This window comes from Protopterus annectens, chromosome 5.part0 (assembly GCF_019279795.1).
Source record: "Protopterus annectens isolate FY-2018-M chromosome 5.part0, PAN1.0, whole genome shotgun sequence".
NCBI classification, from domain to species: Eukaryota; Metazoa; Chordata; order Ceratodontiformes; family Protopteridae; genus Protopterus; species Protopterus annectens.
Genome location: NC_056735.1, coordinates 1,862,145,606 through 1,862,170,381, shown reverse-complemented (window position 1 = coordinate 1,862,170,381; position 24,776 = coordinate 1,862,145,606). Strand labels below are relative to the sequence as shown.

The window sequence follows — 24,776 nt, the reverse complement described above, 5'->3', positions numbered from 1 at the left end:
TAGTGTTGCAGGCCTTTCAAGATAGTCTTCCCAGAAGTGTGATTCGGGTACAGACCGACGTGCTGGTAGTCTGGTACATCAGCAGACAGGGAGGAACCCATTCTTACCCCTTGTGCCATGAAGCCATGAGAGTCTGGCAGTGGGCGATGTCTTCATACCACTTTCTTTTAGCAATGCATATCCCTGGGTCATCCAGTGTTGATCTGTTCTCATCCCTCAATCCAACAGTGGTAAACTTGATCTTGAGTCGCTGGGGCTAACCTCACTGTGACCTTTTTGCATCTTACCCAAGTCACAAGTGCAGCAGTTACTTTACCCTGATCCCTCCACAGGGACAGTCCCCAATTAATGCTCTGGTCCACAAATGCCCCCCCCCCCCTCACCCGAGTCTCCTTTATGCTTTTCCCCATTGCCTGTAATGAACAAATGTATACAAAAAGCAAGAATGCACAAGGCCAAGGTGATCCTCATTGACCCTTTCTGGCCACAGCAGACATGGTGTCCATTTCTGTGGCCTTTTCTGGTACATCCTCCCTGGAAACTGAATGAATGTCCAGATCTTTTGTCTCACCCATCCAGACTAACTCCCCAGATCAGAAAACCATGCAATTAACCACTTAATTCCTCCAATTCTAACATTAGCCAGAGATGCTAGGCATTCCCACTTGTTTTTTTTTTCAGATCTTATCGGCCTCTCAAACATGCCACCACCAAGGTGTACCACAGCACGTGGAAAAGATTTTCTGTTTGGACATCATCCAAAGGCCTAGACCCCTTTTAGCTGCTCTTTCCTCCATTTTAGAGTTTTAGTCAGAAAAGTTTCACAGTGGGTCTCACTATTCAACTATCAAGGTACAGCTGACAACCATCTCTTATTTTCACATAGGCCGGAACAACTCTTCTATCCTAGTTAAAGATTACCAAAGTCTTTTTGAAAGGAACCTCCAATTAGAGGTCCTGCTCCTCCTCGGGACATTACTGACATGTTGCAGGAATTGACTCTGCTGCCATTTGAGCCACTAGCATCAGAGGAGTTGAAGTTTCTGTCTTTGAAAACAATTTTTGTGTTGGCTGTCACTTCAACTAAGTGTATGTCAGAGATGTAAGCACTTTCCTGCAGACCAGCTTACTTGTTTTTTCATTAGGAATAGAGTTTCACTGAGAACGAATGATGCTTCTTTTCTATGTGAGGTGGTATCCAAAGCTAATCTCAAGCAGGCTATAAATCTACCAGTTTTTTCCCCATGATTCCCCAGGACCACCACTCTGCCTTTCTGGAGATACTGGAAAATATGAAGGTCCTACCAAACACCCTGATATCGGGCGATTTCAATTACCCTACCATTAACTGGGAAAACTACTTGAGTACAAACTCCCAGGCTCAGAGCTTCCAGGAATTTATCAACTCAAATGCCCTGGATCAGCTGGTAAACTCCCCTACCAGAGGCCACAACATATTGGACCTGGTCATCACCAACATGGGCGACAGGTGTTCCGTACCAGAGGTAAACCCGTCACTGGTTAGATCAGACCATAAACTAATCACCCTGGATGTCCACATCCCACTACCACCCCCAACCAAGGAAACCACAGTGAAAAACTTTTCTAAAGCAAACTTCACTTTACTTAAGGCGGAGGTGGTAAGTTTCACAGCCCCCACGCTAAAGGATAACACTGCCCAAGATGCAGAATCCTTTACAATTGCACTCTATGAGCACCTACAAGGATGCATGTATCGTGCCATCCCTAGCAAAACCAAGACTCACTCCCCTAAGAGAAGGAAACACAGTTTGGTGGACCCCTGCCATAAACAGGTTATACAACAGAAGGAGGAAACTAGTTCAGACAAAAAGCAAATCCCAAGAAGGAAAGACATCCCTGATCAGTATCATTAAGAAACTAAGGTCCCTCATAAAATCATCCAAGGCTAACTTCGAAAGAAAAATAGCCAAGGATTCGAAAAACAACCACAAAGCCTTCTTTAGCTATGTCAAGAATCTAAGTGGCAACTCACAGATATGCTCTGAGCTAGCGCAAAATAGCGCAAAATATACTGAACCTACTGATATTGCCAACATCCTGGCAGATAGATTCAGTGCAAACTTCACCTCCCTCTCGCCTTCAAAAGGGCCCACAACAATACCAGAAAAGTGTAGTGTCCCGGAAATCACAGAAGCACAAATTAAAAAGCCCTTTCAAAAGCCAAAAACACAGCATCAGTGGGGCCAGATGGTGTCCCAGGCTGTGTTGCATGAACTACAGAACAAACTAACCCCCCACCTAAACACGCTGTTCAACCTCAGCCTCTCCACAGGCTATGTGCCCATAGAATGGTGCACAGCAACGGTTATTCCACTCCACAAAGGAGGGGCCACAACTGACCCTGGTAACTATCGCCCCATAAGCCTGACTAGCCTGGTCTGCAAGGCTATGGAGCTCATCATCATGGAATTCATTAACAAAGACATTGGGAACCTCCAAACACTTGACCCGACCCAGTTCGGCTTTAAGGGCAGATCATGCCTACTAAACCTGGTTGACTTCTTCGAGACAGTCACCAAGGCCATAGACGAGGTAAAGGTGGTTCACACAGCCTACCTTGATCTCGCCAAGGCATTTGACACCATTCCTCACTTCGGTATTATATAAAAACTCACCAGCCTGAACATAAACCCCTATGTCACAAGATGGGTTGCCAACTGACTTACAGACGGTAAGAATAGTGGGCTCCAGGTCCGACTCTAAACCAGTCACAAGTGGTGTCCCACAAGGCTCTGTTCTGGGACTCCTACTGTTCAGCATATATTTCTCAGAAGTACAGGCAAACACAGGAGGACTGTGGCTAACCAAGTTTGCCGATGACTGCAAACTAGGAGCCAAAATTGACTCTCCGGCTGACATGGGCATCCTTTAGAAAGGCCTTACTGAGACAGAAACCTGGTGTCAAAGTCATGGCCTCAAGCTAAATGCCAAAAAATGCATAGTCATCCCATTTGAGAAAAACAGAACGCCCATGAATTACCACATAGGTGGCAGCCCTCTTAATACGGAAGAGGTAATAAGAGATCTGGGAACCCAGGTAGATAGTAATCTCTCATTTGACAATCCTATTGCCAAAGTAGTTAGTAAATCCTTCTATGTAGCCCATCTAATTGCCAAGGGGTTCACATCTAGAAATAGAGGTTATAGTGCCCCTCTACTCGTCACTCATCAGACCCATCATAGAGTACAATGCCCCATTTGGGATGTACCTCACAAGACACTTCCAACAGCTGGAAAGACCACAAAAGCACCTCACCAAGAGGATCACTGGCCTCAAGCATATGTCCTATACAGCCCGACTGAAAAAACTCTGGCTGTACTCAGTGCCATATCGCTTACTCAGAGGTGATCTCTGCTTGACTTACAAAGCCATGTCCAACTCAGAATTGATGGACATGCTCCACCTAAAGAAATCCAAGTCACTGCGAGCCACGTGCTCTAGTGAGCTAAACCTCGCCACAACAATAAATAGAACATGCTGGAGGGATAGATTCCTGTCACAGAGACTCCCCATGCTTTGGAACAAAATTCCTAACTACATTAGGCAGAGCCCCTTACTAACACTCTTCAAGAGAAGCCTTGACGAGTGGATGGGTAACAAATAATACACCCCTGAGATCACTTCATTGGCTCTGCTTGACAGAGGCTCAGTTAATTAATCAATGGGGTGGCGAAAGCCGACACACTCTGGCTAGGCTTATAAATGCCCTTGGGCAGATAGCCTAGGACCTACCTTTTAACCTGTAATAAAAATGAATACGTGTTTCATTTGCTGGACATCCATCACCAACTCGGGTTCTATCTTCACAGCACTAAGTGTTTCAGAAAGTCTGAGTAACTTTTTCTGGCTTTCTCCAAACATAAACTGAAAAACCAAATATACTAAAACAAACCAAGGAAAATAAACAGACTGGCAGATAGAGTTCCAACAAGCACCAAACTCGAAGCTCGATGTAAAAAACTAATTTTAATGCAAATAAAAATAAATAAAACACAAATCGTAAGCGCTTTCATTTAGACCGTGTAAACTTCATCAGACAAAAGTAAAATACAAAATGAACATTTAAATACTGATCAAATCATTCCAATTGGGCAGAGGGAAAAGCTGCTAGCTGGTTGTTAACAGAGAAAAAGAAAAGAATTAACCCTTCAATTTCTGTTTCTGCTTTTGAATGTATATAGAAGTGCAATATGTTGAAAACATGCTTTTAAATTAAAATCAAAAGTGAACAGTTCTACAAAACATTCAACTAGTGTTCAGCTGTTTGTACTTTAAGAAATAGCTGGTGCATCTATCAAAACATTTTTCTTTATGCTATTTTGTTCCTTTCAAGGGCCTTAAGTTTTAAGGCAGGAGTGATGGAAGTCCTGTCATTGATGCCAGGCCATTTGTCTGCATGTAATAAAATATGCCACCGAAGTTCCTTTAATTGTAGCAAGACCCCCCCCCCCCCAAGGTTTTTTGTCACTAATATTCACATGATCTATGGCCATGAACCTAAAGTTGTGATTAATGTTGTCTTGGATGTGCCTAACTTGTGTTATTTAAGTTGTTCCTTCTTATGGCATAATTATGTTCATATATTCTAGTAGAAAGTTTTCTTTCCATTTTGCCTCTGTAGAACACAGGACAAAGATAACATGTGGCCACATAGACAGCCGTCTTCAAGGAACAAGTTGTATCTCCCCTTTATGCTAAAGTCCATATTGTTTATGGTAAACAAAGCACCTATTTTGACCTTATGACACCAGTTGCAAGACTCACACTTGTGGGTACCCAGGCAGCCTGTTTTATTGTAGACGTGCCTATTCCTGAGGAGATTTTTTAAATTCCTGCCTTTCCTGTATGTTATTAATGGTTTTTCCCCTAAATAAATTCTGATATATGTGTCTTCCATTAAAATGTCGCAATTTTTATAAAAAAATTGACTTGAGACTAAAAATCAGAAATGTGTGTGACAATCAGAGATTTAAGGAAAGGGGTATGTTGTTCGTCTGGTCATCTGATTTCTGTGTTAAGCAAGTTGGTGTCTGGAATATAAACTCCAAATATGGACTTAAAATTACCTATTCTTCTTTTCTCTGTGACCTCATCTATAAGTTCGTTAAGTAAGTCAAACAGGTATGCCCTCCTAAGAAACATAGATTTCAGATTTGTACACCCCAAGGTGAAATCTTCCTCACCAGAGATCATGCGGGCAGCTTGAACAAGTTGCCCTTTCACAACTGACCTCTTCTGATGTTTCGGGTGGGAGCTGGTGTAGTGCAAAAAATAATTCAAATATGTTTCCTTTCTGTGTATTTAGTGGCATACCTTCCATTGTGTTTGTCTGAACAAATGGACATCAAGATAGTCCATATGGTCCAAGTTAATAATCCAAGTAAATTGTAAGAAGGTGGTTGTGGTGTTAAGGTATTCTAAGAACTTGTCTAACATAGATGAGGAACCCTTCCAAATTAAACTGATGTCATCCTGGCACCTATAGTACAATTTGATGTAAGAAAAATAGTTTGACTGGAATACAGAATGTCTCTCCCAGTGTGCCATGACCATATTTGCAAATGCCTCACTACAAGCTGATCCCATGGCCACCCCAGTTGTTTGTAAAAATATTTGCTGTTGAAGAAGTAATTGTTAGTTCTCCAGCAATTCTAAGATTAAATTCTCTTTCTCCTGATCACCTTTGTTTTCCATTAACATGTCACTTACCCATTCTAGGCCAATGGTTTGTGGAATGTCAGTGTACAGATCCCTGACATCTATTGTGACCAGTGTTTCTTTCACATTGTACTCAGTTCTATTAATCTGCTGTAAAAAGGTCCAGGAATCCTTGCACATTTGGGTTTCCTTTTGTAATATTTTCTTAAGTTCATGGTCTTAAGTATTGAGCATAAGCCATAGTAATTGAATCCCTTCTATCCACTAAGGGTCTCATGGGGGGGGGGGTCTGAGAGGCCCTTGTGGATTTTGGAGATGCCAAAGAACACTGGGACTCTTGGGGTAATGCTATTTAGGTAGTTGTATAAAGAGATGTCCATTCTTCTCTCTAAAAATATGTCCCATCAGTTGTCCATAAATCTTTTTATATGCAATATTTAACTCGTTAAGAGAAACCTTCTTGTAATTCTCAGTGTCTAGAATGCTCAACATTTTATCAGTGTATGTAGAAAAATCCATCACTACAACACCACCCCCTATCAGGTTTCATGACTCTTACATCCTGCTTTTGCAAAAATGACAAACAGCCACGCTCTTCCTGATTGATGTTAACCCAGTTATGGGCTCCCCTGTGGTTGTTCTTATTCAAGTTGTAAAGGTCTAGCTCACACAATATTTCATATAATGCTAGCTTAGGGTGCAGAAGGGGGTTGTATGTTGAACTAATTCTAAAGATATTACTACTGTGTGTATCAGTCTGTGATTCGGTCTCCTACAATAAACCCAAATTCAACTTTCTTAAATACATTTTAAAATTAATTATGCTGTCAATGACATTAAACTTTCTAGAAGGAACAAAAGTCATTCCTTTCAAAAGTAAATCAGCTGTAGTTTCATCTGTACAAGATTTAGAATAATTGTAAACAGCAAACTCTCTTTGATGGTTAAAAACTACAGTGTAGGTATTCATACTCTGCTCCACACTAATACTTGTGTCTAGATAATCATGGACAGGAAGCTCAATAAAATTTTCATCATCACAAGAACAGTCCAATGCAATATTAAAGTCCTCCAATTTCTGTTCTTTGGTCGAGCCCCTTGAAACCCCAAGGCATGAAACCCCGCCTGGGGTTGTTGTTTGTCATTGTAGTGAACTTTATTTTTAATTCTCTCACTCCTCCTGAGCTCAGGGTACTCTTTGTCATAATTGAGAACCACATCATCAGTGCTCTCAAACGTGGGTTCATTGTTTTCCAAAGTGTTAGGAGGAATGGGTGGAAGGTTCTTAGTTTCAACAACAGCACCTTTAAACCTTTGAGTGCCCGGGAGGTTTTGGATAGGCCATGCTATTTGCATAGTCATTAACATCCCTATTTATTTTACTCAGTTTTCCCACTTTTAATTTGTTTATGTGCTAGTCTATGCTGGTGTATATCCTATAATGTTCGTAACTCATGGTATTATATTCTCTATCTTCCAGGATAGCTTTATGTAAAATGGCAAGCTCTTTGAATAAAACTTCAGTGTCATAAGTGTTGTACTTAATTAGTAATTCAGATAGCTCAAACCCACATTTATCGAAAAGCTTTAGTAAGTCCAAGTGGAGAGCTGAATTATATACCAGACCAGTGGGAAAGCGCCATAGCCTTAAACCTTTGGGAATAACTTTAAGCCTTAAACATTCCCTCAGGTAGGCGTTTTCAAGCTGCATTTTCAAGCTGCAACTTCTTGCAGCGTGATAATTTTAAATCAAATGTGTTCAGCTTGCCTTCCATAGAAGGGGTGCCGTGTCCAATGTCCATGCTGAAAGATAATCCAGCCTGTAACAACTCTTGGGAGTTGTGGTATTTCATTGTGCAAACTCTGTATGCATCTGTTTGATGCAGCTCCATTTTGAAGACTCCTGCCTGCAGTCCCGTTCACTTCCGGAATATGCAAATGCATATTATTTCCTTGTCTGGGCTCCAAGTCAAGTCATGGACTGGAAAAAAGGCATTGAGATGTAACGTTGAAGTTGGAAGACTGCTCGCTACCCTCCCTGTGCAGGTCCAAGGTTTCTCTTGTGTTGGTTCTATTTGCAAGACCAAAATGCTGGTATAGGTTGTCCATACATTGAGTAAGCTGCAAAACTAATGCAGTCAAGTAACCAATCTCAGTTTCCGTTCCTTCTTGGGCATTTTCTCTCTCTGGTGATGAGGGATCAACAATACTGCCAGTAGCCATACGAAACACAAACTAAAAAATCAAATATACTAAAACAAACAAAGGAAAATAAACAAACTGGCAGAGTTCCAACAAGTACCAAACTCAAAGCTCGACGTAAAAAAACTAATTTTAATGTAAATAAAAATAAATAAAACACAGATCGTAAGCGCTTTCGTTTAGACAGTGTAAACTTCACCAGACAACGGTAAAATACAAAATGAACTTTTAAATACTGATCAAATCATTCCATTTGGACACTGCTAGCTGATTAACAGGGAAAAAGAAAAGAATTAACCCTTCAGTCTCTGTTTCTGCCCTTGAATGTATATTAGAAGTACAATATGTTGAAAACATGCTTTTAAATTAAAATCAAAAGTGAACAGTTCTAAAAAACATTCAACTAGTGTTCAGCTGTTTGTACTTTAAGAAAACTTGTTAAAAGGTTATTAATAGGTAGCTGGTGCATCCATCAAAACATTTTTCTTTATGCAATTTTGTTCCTTTCAAGGGCCTTAAGTTTAAGAAACAACTTAAACAACGCTTTAGCTAGGCACATCCATGACGGCATTAATCACAATTTTAGGTTCATGGCTATAGACCATATGGATATTGGTGACAAAAACCCTTGGGGGGGGGGGGTATTGCTAGAATTAAAGGAACTTGGGTGGCAGATCTTATTACATGCAAACAAATGGCCTGGCATCAATGACAGGACTTCCATCACTCCTGCCTTAAAACTTAAGGCCCTTGAAAGGAACAAAATAGCATAAAGAAAAATGTTTTGATGGATGCACAAGCTATCTATTAATAACTTTTTAACATTTTTTTCTTAAAGTACAAACACCTGAAGAGAGATAACCACTTCTCTGTCTCTTTCTTCATCCCTCATCTTCCAGTGCCAGCAACCTCATGGCTCAACTAGTATTCAGTGCTTGCTGCAGATGGAGCTGCAATGACAGCAAGATCCAGTATAGGAATGCACCAGCATTCATGGGCATGCCTTCCCACCTCTGCTGAGGGCTGTAAAGCAACATTTATTTATACATCCTTTAAGGAATCTTTGTTGACTGGGCCTAAAATTGGCTGACATCTACTGAACATTTAGGAGGAAGGACAAGTGTTTTGTCTTTCAGAGTAACCATTTATTCTATTCACCATCCTTTTCCTAAGATGCAAAGAAGTCAGAGAAAGCTGCTTTTTCAGTGCACCCCATGGAGCGTATAGGTACAAGAAGCTGTATCTGGCCAGTCCTGCTCACCCAGGTACTGGTATTCTCAGGGATGCTTAAGTAGAGCTAAGGGTGTTCTCACCATTCCTGGCACCCTCTTTCAGTGGTGGAGCATATACAATGAGAAGTGAGTAAGGCAGATCATCAAAACCTGATTCTTCAGTCTGTTCAAGTCCAGCAATTATGGTCATGTCTGTGCCCTTGATAGGTGTACCAACCCATCAGAAAGTACAGAAAAGACAGGTGAAATGATTTCTCATAAGAGGCATCCAGGAGATCCCAGCAAACCTGGAAGAACAAGGATTTTATTCCAGATTTTTTTTTTAGTATTAGACTTCCAAGATGGCTGCACGCTGAGTAACAGCTTACTTTCAGCCATGCGTGTGTAAAAACATAAACACAGAAGAGAAAGCCAGTGAACTTATTTTTGGGGGTAAATTTCAGTTACTGGCTAGTAAAGGCACTGCCTGGATGCTAGTAAAGAATACATTTAGAAAACCTAAAAGAAAATCAACCACAAAATGTGAGGAGAAAACAGTGGCTGTGAAGAATCCTGCATCTGTTGAGCAAAACGCAGTTAAGCTTCAGCTTTTGTGCAAGACATGAATTCAAATGTGCTCAGAACTGATTAAAATAAATGCCTATATCAACTCAAATAACAAAAGTCTGGAAAAATAGAAGACACTTTAAACAGATATTCAGATGAGCTGATAAAACTGCAAAAATCAGATGTCAAAATGAAGAAAAGGCTGTCTGAGTATCAGACTGCTCAAGAAGAGATGTTTCAAAAAATGGTAGAATTATAGGGCAGAGAACATAGGGACACCTGACATTTTCTGCTGTACCAGAGAAACTGGAAGGAACAAATAGCATTAATTTTATGAAAGCACAAATAAGCAACTGGACTGGTATTCCAAAGCAAGAATGGTTTATTGAAAGGGCACATTGTGTGTATGCTCCAAACCTAGACATAAAAAACAGACAGTGCCTCTAATAAGTAAAGATACAAGCCTGCCAGCAGTACGAGTTAATTCTAACAAAACTGGCAGAAGGACAGAGTACTAAAAGTTGGAAGCAGTGTGTTGGTAGAAAAGCATTACTCTTTTGCCTGATGTGCAATGAGTACATTTATTCCAGCTATTTGGGAATGTCGAGAGGAGGCAGTTGTGAGATTCAAGCTGCTGTGTCCAGCTATCTTAACAGTATTTATTTTCCTGGAGGGTCAGTCATTTTTTGATGTAGAACATGCCAAGGAGGAAATGCAAGTTTGTTGAACAAAGTGACCTTTCAGACAAAAGAGGACTCTGTTTCTTATCCTTCTGATAGTAAAGCTCATTGAGAGACTATGCCAGTAAAACCTTTTCTAGTGCTCTGAAGGAAAATGCTTGAGAAAGAGAAAAAAGCACAGGAATTGAGAGGAAGAACCGGGAGTATTTGAAGTGAACCAGAGACTGGAGTTGGGAGGTGGGGATCAAGATGAGGGAAACCAACAACTCAAAAAGTAATGAATAAATGTGAGACTGCAAAGCATCAGTCACATTTGTAAAATATGACAACAAGAAAACCTGGAAATACTGGACTTTTGACTTTGTGAAACTTCTAGGGAACTCAAAAGCATATGCCCTACTCTGTTATTAATGTTTGGAAAAATGTTTAAGTGGGGAGAAGAGGAAGGAAAGAGGTAACCAAGTAAAACAGTTTAGTTAACGGCATTTTTGTAAAACATGGCACAATACTGCATGTTGTAAAATAAAGCATTTCAGTTATTTTTTGATATAGGGGTAATAAAGTAAACAGGTGCCTCTTTGTTTTCTTCCTTAGTTTTAAGAAATATAGGACTGCAGTGTGAAAAGATAGGAAAGTCTGGACAAAAGCGTGTTTAAGATAGTAAGTTGTACTTTTGGGTTATTGATGCGAGGGATGGGTTGTAAAAGTACACAGATCATGATGCAAGTAAAACTGATGTGCATTTACTTTTCCGTAAAGTAATGACTGGATTAAGGCCTTTGGCTGGATATCACAAGACGTTTTAAATGGAAGCAAGTAAATAAAAGGAAAACATTTCATTACATTCAGTATTCCTTGACAATTAAATGTTCACAGTGCAAGATGAGAAGCTTGTAGCTGAAAGCAACTGTTTATCAGGTTCTGTTGTTTCTATGGAGACACGCTGATTTTTTTCTTTCAGTTGCTAAAAGATAATGTTTTCTGAAAGCATTCAAGTTGTTTTCTGCATCTGGGAGAGGAATAAATACAAGACAAAAAAAACAGAACTTAGTATAAGCAGAAGCACAGGCTATACCATGCATCTTAGTATGGATAATAAAGCCTTTGAGTGTAGCTGTCAGTCTGGGATAATTGTTCATAAGATGTACAACATTTTTTGCATTTGTGTTACGTTTATAGGTTCTTTGGGTATGTTTGCTTTTTTGTTTGTTTGTTTTTTGTCATTGAAACAGTCTTGTAAGATGTGACAAGTTCAAATGGATATGACAAGAAACAGCTGTATGAAAGATGAACCTGCCAAATGTTAGTGTATGCATATAACACAAAAGCTGAAACCAGACATTTAAAAAAGCTGTACAGGTGGGAATAATAACATAATGGCAACACCATCTATAGTATCTTTGAATGTGAATGGTCTCAAAGGTATATACAAAAATAAATTAGTGAATTATGTTAAGAAATGCAGCGTGCAAATAGCCGTGCTACAGGAGACATATTTGGAAAGAACTGAGCATGTGAATTTGAAATGAAGGGATTTTATGATGGTTATTCAGAATCTCTGGAACAAAGTAAAAGGGAAATAATTGTATTGTTTGGTAGAGGAGCTCAAGTAGCGATAGAAAATAAGAAGATAATTGTTAGATTTGTAGTAGAGGTTACTGACAAGGGAAGAGCATTATGCTGACATACATTAATATTTCACTTAAAACTGTTACAGTGGAGCTTAATGAAATTAATCTGTGGAACAAAGTAAAAGGGGAATAATTGTATTAACTGGTAGAGGAGCTCAAGTAGCGATAGAAAATAATAAAAAAAAGATAATTGTGGTAGATTTGTAGTAGAGGCTACTGACAAGGGAAGAGCATTATGCTGACATACATTAATATTTCACTTAAAACTGTTACAGTGGAGCTTAATGAAATTCTGGGAGAAATAATCAGCATTCAGCAGGGAATATTACTTATAGGTAGGAACTAAAATTTGATTTGCAATAGTGAGGATGTATCTGTAGAGCCTAGAAGGGAAAATGCAGGTAGATTTTTGATGAATTTTATGAAAATATTGGGTATGAAATATGTTTTCAGTAGTCGGCGCTCAGAGAATGTATGTATTCCCAAGGTACAAAAACTGAGCTAAGCTAGGCAGAAATTGTATTTCACAGGAACGTGTGCATTTAATTGAAAGTTTTGATACATATCCGGTAACTGTTCCAGATCACACACCAATAATGACTAAAATAAAAATACAGGGTAATGAAATAAGAAGTGAGACACTGGTCTTCCGTACCTGTGTGTTAAACAGAGAAATTTATGGAATGAGTAGTGGAAAATTTTATGGAGTTATTGGGGAAGATGGACATTTCTTCAGAAAATGTAGCTATGGAGTGGGATAAGGTAGAAATAAATGCAAAATAGATGCAGCAAAGAAGTTACAAGAATTATTTAGAGAGACTGACAAAGGTTAAAGTATTGCAGAACAGGGAGAATCTCACAAAAACAAGAGACGCAACTTCAGAATGCTAAAGAGAAAATAAGGGACTGCCTGGATAATGCAGGAGTTTAGAAAGGTTGCTGTTAATTAACTGCTTTTGCTAATAACTCCAGAGCATAAAAGGTTTTAGCTCGGGAAACAGGAAGTACAAATAGTTGTTGCCAAGTTTAGTGAGCCTATAACAAGGAAAATAACCAGACATCATGCAAAGGTATTAGAAATGTTTCAGAAATTTTATGAAAATCTGTATAAAACAAAGAAACGTGGAAATCAGGAAAAAGTACAAATGGAAATATTTATGGAATAATTAAATATGCCAATGTTAGGGGAAAATGAGCCTTAATTATTAACAGGATAGGAGGAGAGGAGATAAAAATGGTGATGTATAACTACCGGAAAGTCTCCAGGAGTAGATGGTATTCCTGTAGAAGTTTGGAAGCTAGGAAGAAAGAAAGTGATAAAGTTCAGGAAGGTTTTGTTTTAACATTATTTTAAAAGGAAGAGAAGCACCAACATCTTGAAAGAAAGTGGTGCTGGCTGTAAAGATGATAAAAAAAACATCAGATTCATCTTCATATAGACCCATTTTGATTCTAATTCATGATTATAAAGTATTTGTAATAGCTAAAGAATGGCAAAGGTGATGCCAGAAATGATAGATGTTGAGCAGTGTGTGTTTGTGGAGGGTAGGCAAACATTTGCCAACATTAATGGAACAATGCTGATCCAGAGGGAAGCAGAATGTAAGGAAATACCACTTTTGTTGGGTCTTGCTGCAGGAAAAGCATTATATAGGGTAAGCTGGGAGTCTGAGTAAGACATCTGAAGCATTTGATTTCCCTAACACAGTTAGCAGGATATGAGGGATAGGAGGTGAAAATTAAAGTGCAGGGGGTTCCTCTCGAAGTTCTGTTTGAACAGAGAAAGCAGGCAGGTGTGACCTCTTTCCTCTTTGATTGGGCGTTATGTTTAGAACCATTGGCAAAGAAAATAAGGGACTCAGAAATTCAAGAATATAATTAGTCTGGTAATCAAGAAATGTTGGCTTTATTTGCAGATGATATTATTTTGTACCTGTCAAAACCAGGAAAGGATATTTCAGTGTTGTGGAACATTTGAGACCATTTAAAGTCTTCTTGGGATACAAGATTAAGATAAAACAAAGGCAATAACTGTAAACTATATACTCACATACAAATGGGTTCAGCAATACCCATATTTATGGGGGCTTGATAAAGTACTTGGTATGAATTACAAAAGGATTCTGTTATGGCAGCTAAGGATATGTGGGAAGAAACTAAATTAAAAGATGATACAAAAACTGTGAGATTGGACTCTCTGTTTTATGCATATGGATAGCAAGATGCAAGCAGTGGAAATGCTTAGTCCTTTTAATTTTGTGCACAGGTTGGGCATATTTTATCAAGTAGAGAAGTTGATGATAATTAATAGAGTAGAAGGATTTTATCTGGGATTGGAAGAGGGCAAGTATCAAGTGTGATAAGATGATCTTTCCAATAGAACAAGGTGGTTTGGGATTACCTGATTTGAAAGGATATTTCAGAGCTACACAGTTAAGGCTCTTATACATAGCCAAACCAGAAAGCTATAACTCAAAGTGGAAAGAGATAATGATGAAACAGGGTGGAAGCTCAAGAAACAATGAGTCTTTAATTCCGGATGCAGATCCTTGGAGAATAACAATGACCATACAGAATATTATATGCAGAAAGTATTCTAAGAACTGAGCCAAAACAGGAATGGAGAAAGGAGATTCTACTGATAGGGATAACTGCAATTAGGGGTACAGAAGATAGGCAAGAGAGGGTACTGGAATTTACTGGAGAAAAGTGATAAAGGAACCAAGGTATTGGGAACAAATAATTATAAAGGGAAAAGTAATATAATGGGAAGAGGCCAAGAATACATTGGGACTGCAGGCTAGAGCCTGCCTTCCCTGTTAAGGAGTGATATCCACGTATAGGCAAAGAGAAAGGAATAAGGGATCCTAAGTGAAAGGCCACCACTGGTAGAGTTTGTAGTAGAATCTAAAACAGAAGCTATTGCTAAAGTGAGAATTAATAGGGCATGTAAAATTAATGCATGATCTACAGGAAACTGAGGAGGTTAGAAAGGACTGGAAAGAGAGACTGGATAAGCAATTCACAAAGAAACAATAGGAGGATATATATATGGCTCCCAAATGTGCAACAGTTTAGAACATTTAGGATTTTTGCTTGGGAGTGTTTGCATAGGTATTTGTATACCCGAAGCAGACTCCAAGAATTTTTCCTCTGGTAGGTTACAAATGTTGAACCTGTGATAGGGAAGAAAGAAGTAATTTGGAACATATTTTGTGGAGTGTAAAGAGTTGGCAGACTTTAAAAATTCCCTGTGGACTACATTGTCAGAAATACTAGGTGAGCAAAGTGGTGTACCTAATTAAGTTAGGTTACAGGATCAAAACTGCCTAGCCGTAGCAAGGCCTTGCTGAGTTTAATTCTGGTGACTGCCAAAAAAGCAGTTCCTAGAAAATGGAAATCAAAGTCTAAACCAGCCATATTTGAAGTAGTGAATATACTAACAGAGAAAGAACTGGAAGTGGGATCTTTAGAAAAGGGTAGGAGCAAATTACATAGACAAAATGGGAACTGCGGGAACAATGCATGCAGAATAATGTTTTGGAGGAGGAATGAGGTTTAAGGAAAGGCAGGAATTGAATGAGCAATGTAATGTTCAAATGACTGTGCAGACGATTTATAGGTGATGTTTAATGTTTGCAACTGAAAATGTCAATATGGTTTCTTTTAATTTTGTATAAATGTATGATTGCTTATGTCATAAATGATAGTTCAATAAAGATGTTTCTTTAAGGATTTTATTCCAGATTTTTTATTGCCCAAAAATGTGCAGTTACTTAGGCCTTAGTAGATCTCAGTAGTCTAAGCACATGCATCCAAAAAGTGCCCTGCTTTGGTCATGGGTGCACTATGTCCTCCTGTATCTATCAAAAGGAGACTGCATGTGCTGTGCTTCCAGGATGCTTATCTGCAAATAAATACTGTTAGCACATCCAAGAAGTTCATGAGCTTTAGGATAGGGAACAGACACCATCAGCTTTGATCCCTGCCAGAAGTTACCAACCTTGCCTAAGGTTCATTCAGCTAGAGTAATTGCTGTCTCAACAACCTTTTTTTCGTAGGTCATCTTTAGATGACATTTATACAGCTGCAACTGGTCCTGTCATTGGACACCCTTGCTTGACATTACAAACTGAACATTTCTTCCAGATTTTCCTTTGGAACTGTAGCTATCAATGGTATCTTTAAGTAGACTGGCCACCCAGGATGACCGTCTAGGGCTGTGTCTTTAGGGTTAACAAGAACCAAATTTCCTTAACAGATATGAAATTGTTGTATTTTTGATACCATTCCACCCTCATCTCCCTGTGTATGTTGGAGAAGGTTTACTGGTTTTGTCTATTGCTGCCATAAGCTTGGTCAGAAACGAGAAATGGAAGAAAGATATGCAGGGTATCTTGGACTGGATGGGGGCAAGAAGAACATGGGAACATTTTATCGGCTAAGCTGAGCATGTGTGGAGAACCACAGTCCTGAAAGTTAACAAAAAGTGAATTGTCCAGTCAGATCTAACATTAAGGTAAGCATGTGACTTTTATTTAAAATTAGTTATGATCAATTGTGATTGCCTGATTGCATTACAGGTATACTTAAGATCAACAGTAACAAAAGAAGGGTTTTTGGTTATACTTCTGAAGTCAAAGGTGTGAAGCTTTTGCTTTTTCATCTTTTATGCAGGTTCATAGGCAAGTACTAGACTAGCTGCCCTTTGGGACCATTTTAAGTCTAGCCAGTTTCCGTTAATGAGAAGCAATCCTTGTACTTGTTTGTGAGGCAAACATCTTGGCCATTATGCCAACCCCTGACCAGAAAGTATCCCTATTTATTTTCAGATTTAGGTTCAAAGGTAAATGGTGTAGAGAAAGTCTGCAGGCTATTGCTTGCCTAACCAATAACCAGACAGTGATCAAAGGTGGGAATCAAACCCTGTACCTTGTGTCTGTGAGGTGAACACCTTAACCATTATGCTCACCCCATCCCTTTATTCCTGCTTTGTTTGTTTGCTATCCTTATGAAGTGTGTGAAATAGCCTGACTACATTTTCAGTATTCACTCATTAAGTGCATATTTTGTATAGCTAGCAGTAGGGAAGTATTGGGATGAGAGTAAGGCAACTTGTACCTACATAATGAATATGCTTCAGACAATGGAGTAGTGACTCGTAGAAATCACTGTCTTTAGTGGCTGCCCTGTCAGACTGTTTATTGCTATAATTGTAATTTGCTGATTACTGTCCCTTCAAAGTCTACTATAACCCTTAGTTTTGCTTTTTTCCAAAAATGTCCAGGACAAAAAAGAAGTATTAAACTCCTTGCTATATGCAAAATAAAATGTATTGAACTGCCAGATAAAGTTTTGTTCTTTGAGTGGCATCACCATCTCAAGAGGCTTTCTTTAAGGTTGTGGTACAACATATTTTCTTGGATGCCAAAGAGAATTTTGTATAAACCAAAAAAAGATGTATTTTTAAACTGAAAAAGATTTGAATAAAATTCCACCGTCTGGTGCACTTTCGTAGGTTTGCCAGTGCTGTGCTTAATGACTGTCCACATTTTGATTAAGGCCATACCATTTCTTTAAGATTGTATTGATGGCTTTGGCACTACTTAGTACTTGAACTGTTGCAGTGCACTGATTGCTCAGACACCCCAAAGAAGACAGAGTGCTTAAATGTGAATTTTGCCTTATATTATATAATGTATATATATATTGTGCGCAATATAAATATATATACACACACTGTGGTATTTCAGGGTATTCCTTTTGTTCCAAAGTGTAGTAGTCCTAGAATTAAAGCAGCAGAAGTGAGGAGGCACAGACCACTTTATCAAGTTGTGCAGGCAGCAAAGCCTCTTCTGCCTACAACAGTATTTTAATGCCAGTGCATGAGTTTTGAGAGTTCTTTTATGTTTTATAAGTCATACTTATTTTTCATAGTTGCAGCACTGACACTTGCTGGCTTTGCAGTAGAAACAGTGAACAGAATGAGAACATCTTTCTAAGTCCCTCACTTTTTTTGCTACCATACCCCAGCCTTGACCCTTTTCTGTGAGATACAGTAGTAAATGTTCATTTAGATAAACCAGATCTATCCAAATGTTCATTTAGATAGACCTGTTTGGCATGGACAGCTTATTTTGTCATGCATATGGGTCATGAAGATGATTCACATCAAAGCAGTGACAAGATTGCCATTCCAGGGAAAGGAACCACCTTATTTCATGATCGGATCGAAACCTGCAGTTTTAAATGTTTTGTGCACTGTCAGATGAATCGGGGCACATTAGAATTTTTTGAGAAAATTACTGAACAATTCAATTACTTTTTTCCAAAAATGTCATTTTAACTTTTTTTATAATTTCCTTTGAAGCTATCTCTACTGTAGACTGACTACTGTAAATGCTTTCTGCCAAAAAAAATCTATAAGATGAGGTATCTACAAAAAATTGGCTTTACTATTTTTTTTCGTTTATATTTATGCTTGCATCTTACATGTAGAGGTTTCTTTCACAGACTGGTGATGTCATTGCAGGATAAGGGCCAGACTACATGAATCAAACTGGCTGCCACAAACCATAAAAAAATAAGTGGGTGCACTCTTCAGATTAGAGTGGTGTGCTTACTGCTTCTTTAATAGACATTGAAAAGTTCTATGTAACAAAACAGACTAGTAAAGAACACGCCTGTACTAGTTTGGAGTGTTTGAGTTGGTACAAGGAAACATTAACCACTATGCTCTGTAACCTGGCAGTCATACCCCTTTATCTAAAATCAGTGTTGTTGTGTGGATGCAGATGAGCATTCTGGCTTTCAGCACACAGGCATTATTCTAGTTGGCATTCTTTGTAGTCTAGGCAAGGAAAGTGCATGAAATACAATCTGTATGAATAATACTTTAAAACTGTTACTATTATGTCTTGACCTGTTTAAGTGCAGACAAAAGGAAAACGAGGGGAAAAAAGGCACTTTGACTTGATCTGCTGCTACCATAGCTGCGGGATTCTGAATTCCCTATGCCCACATCTTAAATCATGGAGAATTAAGCCTATGAGATCATGAACATGGGGAATGGTGAAGTCATTAGGAAAGTGACTGTGGCTTTCCCTTCTATTGATATTGAAAAGGTTGCACAGGATAGAAGTGAGAAAGACAGTGTGCATGTTCATACACAACCCATGTTTTGCTTACTTTAACAGCATGGAAATACACAATGTTTTTTTGGATTGTAATGTATGTGTTTTCATTTCATAGGACAATTCAGAACCCAGCACAAGTTCCAGTGGTGGTATCGGCAGGCAGTCAGCAGGTTCGTACTTTGACCTTCCAGACAGTACCTTTCTCAGCTGTCATCACAAACTCTGATTCCAGTGCACCAACAACAGTACCAGCGAAATTTATTCTGCAAACCATTCCAGTTTCTCAACCTGTGACAGTTCTAAAAGAAAATATTATATTGCACTCCCCCAAAACAGTCTCCCCAACATCATCCGTTGTTTTCAGTAGTTCCCAAACTCATCAGGTCCTTGCTGGCAATCTTCAGACTGTTGCTGGCAGTGTTGTTAGCATGTCCCCAACAACAACCTTTGGCACTGCTACTCCTGTGGTAACCTTTGCATCTAGTGGACAGAAGCTGTTGACCCAACCTCCTGCTACTGTGATCACGTCTGTAATTAAAACACCAGAAGTCAGACAGACAGTATCACGTGCCTCTTTAAAACTGGAAATACCAGAAGATTATGGTAGGGACAGCAGTGAACATTATGAACAGAAGTACCCACAACCAAGTGTGGTAGTACTAGGTAATCCAGCTGCATTCATCTCTGACTCTGAGGTCAAAACAGAAGAAAAAATAGTTTACTCTCATTATGAGTGAATTCCTTATTCATCTTTTATAAGTATGTTCGGAGTCATCAAACTTGAAGTTATCTCCTAGTTTTGTAAATATTTTATGGGTAAATCGATTTAATGTAAATAAAAAAAATGAAATGTACACTTTTGTAATAGTAAGATTGAGTTTGGTTATAAAACTTTAAAGCCTTTTATTTGTGAATCACTTATGGTGTCATGAGGGAGACTATGCTAATCCTTAAGAATTTGCTTTTTTTCATATGTAAGTTGTAGTAATTCCCATGAATTTGTCATCTTGGAGTAAGGAAGAAGGACCAAAACTCAAAACTCAGAGTGAATAGAGCATTTCCTTCACTTTAATGTTATTTTAAACTGACACCTGATGACGTTTCTCCTTATGATATATTCTTTATCCAGAAGTTTGACTGCCTCCAAGACCACTATTTATTTGTTACAGGTGTATTTTTGTTTTTGACTTCTTTATAAACTTTAATTTCTTTCATTTGTCTCTTTCAAAATTTAAATGAGCTGTGCAGTGCTCTTGTGTTTTTTTTTTTTTTCCCTGTTTCGAACCAGAAACCATCAAGTTATATGTACGTATATAAAAATCCGCATGCACACATATAAACACACAAATGTATTTTAGACATGGGGAAACATTTAAAAGGCTGATAGTTGTGACATGAGAGTTTGCTTAGGCCAGCTTAGATAATTGCACATCTTTAATTATTTATCAGATGTTCTTCGTGTTTCACTGTTGCAGTCATTACATTTGGGTAATCTGCTGGCAGGTTGCCCTCAGTCGGCCTGATTAATAAATTCTTGGGTCTGCTTAGGGCAGCTTAGATAATTGCACATTTTTAATTATTTATCGGATATTCTTCTTGTTTCACTGTTGCAGACATTACATTTGCATTTGGGTAATCTGCTGGCAGGTTGCCCTCAGTCGGCCTGATTAATAAAGTCTTGGGTCCTGCGTCGGTTGCTGTCCCTTCTTCCATGACGTCAGTTCGTCAGGGGTATAAAACATGCAGCCAACGCCATTGCATCAGTCTTTCTTGCTGTGCAGTGCCCGAAGCAGAAGCAGTTCGCAAGTGCCGGTAGGCCAACTCTTGAAATTTTCATTTTCGAGTTTCAGAACCAAAGTCTTCAACTTAAAGCTAAGTACCCTGTTGGGGAACCTTTTTCTTGCTCCTTACCAATGTCAGTAAAAGTTAATAATTGCATTACTTGTGGAAAGTAAATACCTCATAAAGATTTTCATTCGTACTGTATTCCTTGCCTAGGCCCTGACCATGACTTACCTTGCTGTCGGTTTTGTGCTTTATTTAATCAGCGCACTATCCATCACCGATATATTTTTGCCTCTAAATATTTCGGTTCTTGGCTTAATTATCCATAAATGTCGTCAGTTAGCCATCCGACTACCGGGATTCTGAAAAAATGCAAAGATAAAGACAGACTGGCCGCCGAGGTCCAAAACTGCCAATGACGATTCTCCTAAGCCAGTCGCCAGTTCGCTGGTACTCAGTGAGGCACTTTCGCAGCCCCTGATACCCGCTACTTCTGATTCATAGGCCTCTACTGAGACCCATTCAGAGTTTATGCCATGAGATATTTCAACTATGGAACCCGCAGATGTCTCTACCTTGGATGAGTCCGGAGCCACTGTGCAGGCACCGGCTTCTGAGGGTGTATTCAGGCCTACAGACTTGCATATTAAATCAACACCGCCTTCATTACTAAGGCCTAAATCTCGAGCCATGCCTAAAAATCCGACGCCCAAGCCACAGGCTCAGGCCCCTATGCATAAAAAAACAAATGATAAAAATGGCTGAAGATCTAATTACTCTATTCAGGGGTAGTCAAACCCCCCCCCCCCCCAAGAGGCCTAGGGCTGAGCTTGATTATAAATCTTCTGATCAAGATTCTGTTTCTTCTGATGATCTGGATTTGTCCATACCTACTTATGAGGATTCTGATGCAGAGCATTCCATTCCTTCTGCTTCCCCTCCTGAGGATTTTTCTTTTGGGGAAAATTTGCATAATTTAAGGGAGCATTTCCACTGGGAAAGCCAGGAATTTTCTGATTCAAAAAAGAGGCTTAGGGATTTCCTTCTTCTACCTCAGCATAGGCCTTTGGCTATACCTCTCCTGTACTAGACATTGTTGATGATGTGTTCTCGGAATCCAGTTTGGCTGTAGGTTCCTGAGTCCCACAAGTTTCTTTTCAAAAATCCTGTTGCAGATCCCGAGACTATTTCTCAGGGGCCCAAGGGCATTAAGGCTTCTACTGCAAAAAATCCTACCCCTTCTGATAGAGACTCCAGGGCGCTGGATAGATGGTGTAAAAAAGGTTTATACTTCTGTAACCTTGGCAATCAGAGCTTTAAACTGCCAATTTCATATGTTAAAATATCAGCATATTATTGGACTGCTTAAACAGAAAATTATGTTTATTCCTGACTGTGTGGAAAATAAAGATTTACAGGATTTAATGCATTCTGCTGAACAAGTTGGAAAACATACTTTGCAATGTGGTTTTGATTCTTTAGAGGCCTCTTGCAGGGCTGCTGTTACTGAGTCTGTGCTTAGATGGCATGCTTGTTTTAAGGAGCAATCTTTGCCTGATCATGTTAAAGCTATATTGTTGGATGCTCCTTTAATTCAGGACCGCCTGTTTGGCAACAAGGCTGAAGAAGTTCTTAAAAAGATGGAATGCAAACTGTTAAAGAGTTTTTTACAAGTGCAACCTCCAAGATTCAGTAGGCACTGGCCTACTAAGAATTGGTCCTTTCCAGCCCCTTCCAGGTCCTCTCAAGCCAAATCCAGACTTAGCAAAAACCACAGGTTTCAATCCCAGGGGACTCTCAGAACTAGGCAGTGGGGGGCCTCCACTTCCAAATCTGGAAATAACAAGACACCCCCCCTATAGTAAACAGTCTCAATGACTTCTTTTTAAAATTCCCAAGCACCTATCTTTTGACCGCCCCTTTGGGGAGAAAGATTGCTGTTCATGCAAAGAACTGGGAACTCATAACCCAGGACAAATGGGTTTTAAATATAGTGTCCCAGGGATACAGATTTCATTTCCACACATTGCCAACACCAAACGGGTGGCCAGACCTGCCCCAAATCAGTGGGCAGAGGCTCAGAAACTAGTACTTTCCCTCTTAAACATGGGGGCTATTCAACTGGTACCAGAAGAGGAAAAGGGACAAGGTTTCTATTCCAGACATTTCCTGGTACCCAGAAAAAACAAATCATGGCATCCAATCCTGGACCTGTCTATTCTAAACACCTTTCTGAAGATTCCAGAATTCAACATGCTGACTCTTCACCAATTACTTCTTATGCTAGGCAAAGACATCTGGTTGGCAACTCCAGAGTTAAAAGAAACATACCTGCATATCCCAATCAGGGAATCTTGCAGAAGATAGCTACGCTTCAAAGCAGGCTACTCACATTATCAATTCTCTGCACTGCCCTTTGGCTTGTTTACTGCGCGCAGGGTATTCACAAAGTGCCTGGCTCCAGTTATTGCATTTTGCAGGCAAAGAAATATTCAAATATATCCATACCTGGAAGATTGTCTAATTGAGGCAGAAAACCAGGGCATACTTTTAAACCATCTGGCGTTTATAAATAGAATTCAAACTTGTCTGGGGTCCACCATAAATGAAAAGAAATCACAACTGGTACCCTATCAACAAATTACATTCCTGGGTGCAAGCTTGAATACAACTGCCCAGATGGCTTTCCTCATGCCAGAAAAGCAAATTAATTTGGTAACTTACTTCAAACAAGTGGCCACAAAAACTCTGCTATCTGCAAGACAAATACTGCAAGCCTTGGGGTTCATGGCCTCCTTCATTCTTCTAATTCCATATGCAAGACTGCATATGAAGAAACTGCAGTGGTATCTAAAAAGCCTATGGAGTCAGCATTATCACAGCCTGGAAACAATGATTTCTATCATACCTTCCCTACACCTGGAATTCCTATGGTGGGCAGAGGCCTGCCACCAAAACAAGGGACTACCATTCACACTACCCCCTGCCGCACAAAACCTAACTACAGATGCATCAGACTATGCATGGGGGGCTCACCTGGCAGGGAAGTGCATTCAGGGCAAATGGAACCCAAATCAAATGCACCTACATATCAATCAAAAAGAAATGTTAGCTGTACAGAATGCTCTGACAGCCTTCAAGGACTACATTCTTCCAGAACAACTAATGGTAAAGACTGACAACACCACGGTTATGTGGTACATAAACAAGCAGGGGGGGGGGGGTTCACATTCCTACCCCCTCTGCAGACTAGCCATGGCATTGTGGAACACAGCTTTGAGCTACCAAGTTCACATACAAGCTCAATTCCTGCCAGGAAAATTGAATACACTGGCAGACGGACTAAGCAGAAACCTCATGGACCCACACGAGTGGAAACTGGAACCAAGGATTTTCAAAATGTTGACAAGAGAATGGGGGAGTCCAGACATAGTTCTATTTGCCTCCCCCCAGAACTACCAGTTGGACAAGTTTTGCACAAGGACTCCCCACAAACAAGCCTGGAATGTCGACACCTTTCCCCCACTGCCTCTGCTTTCCAAAGTTCTACTAAAAGTCAAACAGGACAAACCTAGGATGATCTTGAATGCTCCAGACTGGCCATGCCAACACTGGTACCCCCTCCTGTGCAGTGTGTCGCAGTTATCTCCATGGCACCTGCCTCAGACCCCTTCCCTGCTGTCTCAGCAGGAGAACCAAATTTTGCACCCTCAGCTTCCAACATTGAAACTTGCAGCCTGGCTAATCACTTAAATTTACCTTTATCATCCTTCAGCAAATCTGTGATGGATGTCATCCTGGAGGCAAGGAGACCTAGTACTAGAAAATCTTATGCTGACAAATGGAAAAGATTCTGTGCCTGG

The 24,776-nt window shown here is 39.6% G+C and overlaps 1 protein-coding gene across 5 annotated transcripts in view; it reads left to right on the top strand.

Annotated features, from left to right (window-relative positions):
- The window catches only part of ELF1 (E74 like ETS transcription factor 1), a 960,524-nt gene extending 940,182 nt beyond the window's left edge, over positions 1–20,342 (top strand). For all 5 annotated transcript variants that reach the window (XM_044071689.1, XM_044071693.1, XM_044071690.1 and 2 more), the window contains one exon: positions 19,244–20,342. In XM_044071689.1, the coding sequence (XP_043927624.1) occupies positions 19,244–19,865 (622 nt within the window). In that variant the 3' untranslated portion in view covers positions 19,866–20,342. The remainder of the gene's footprint in view (positions 1–19,243) is intronic.
- The last annotated feature ends 4,434 nt before the right edge of the window (positions 20,343–24,776 follow it).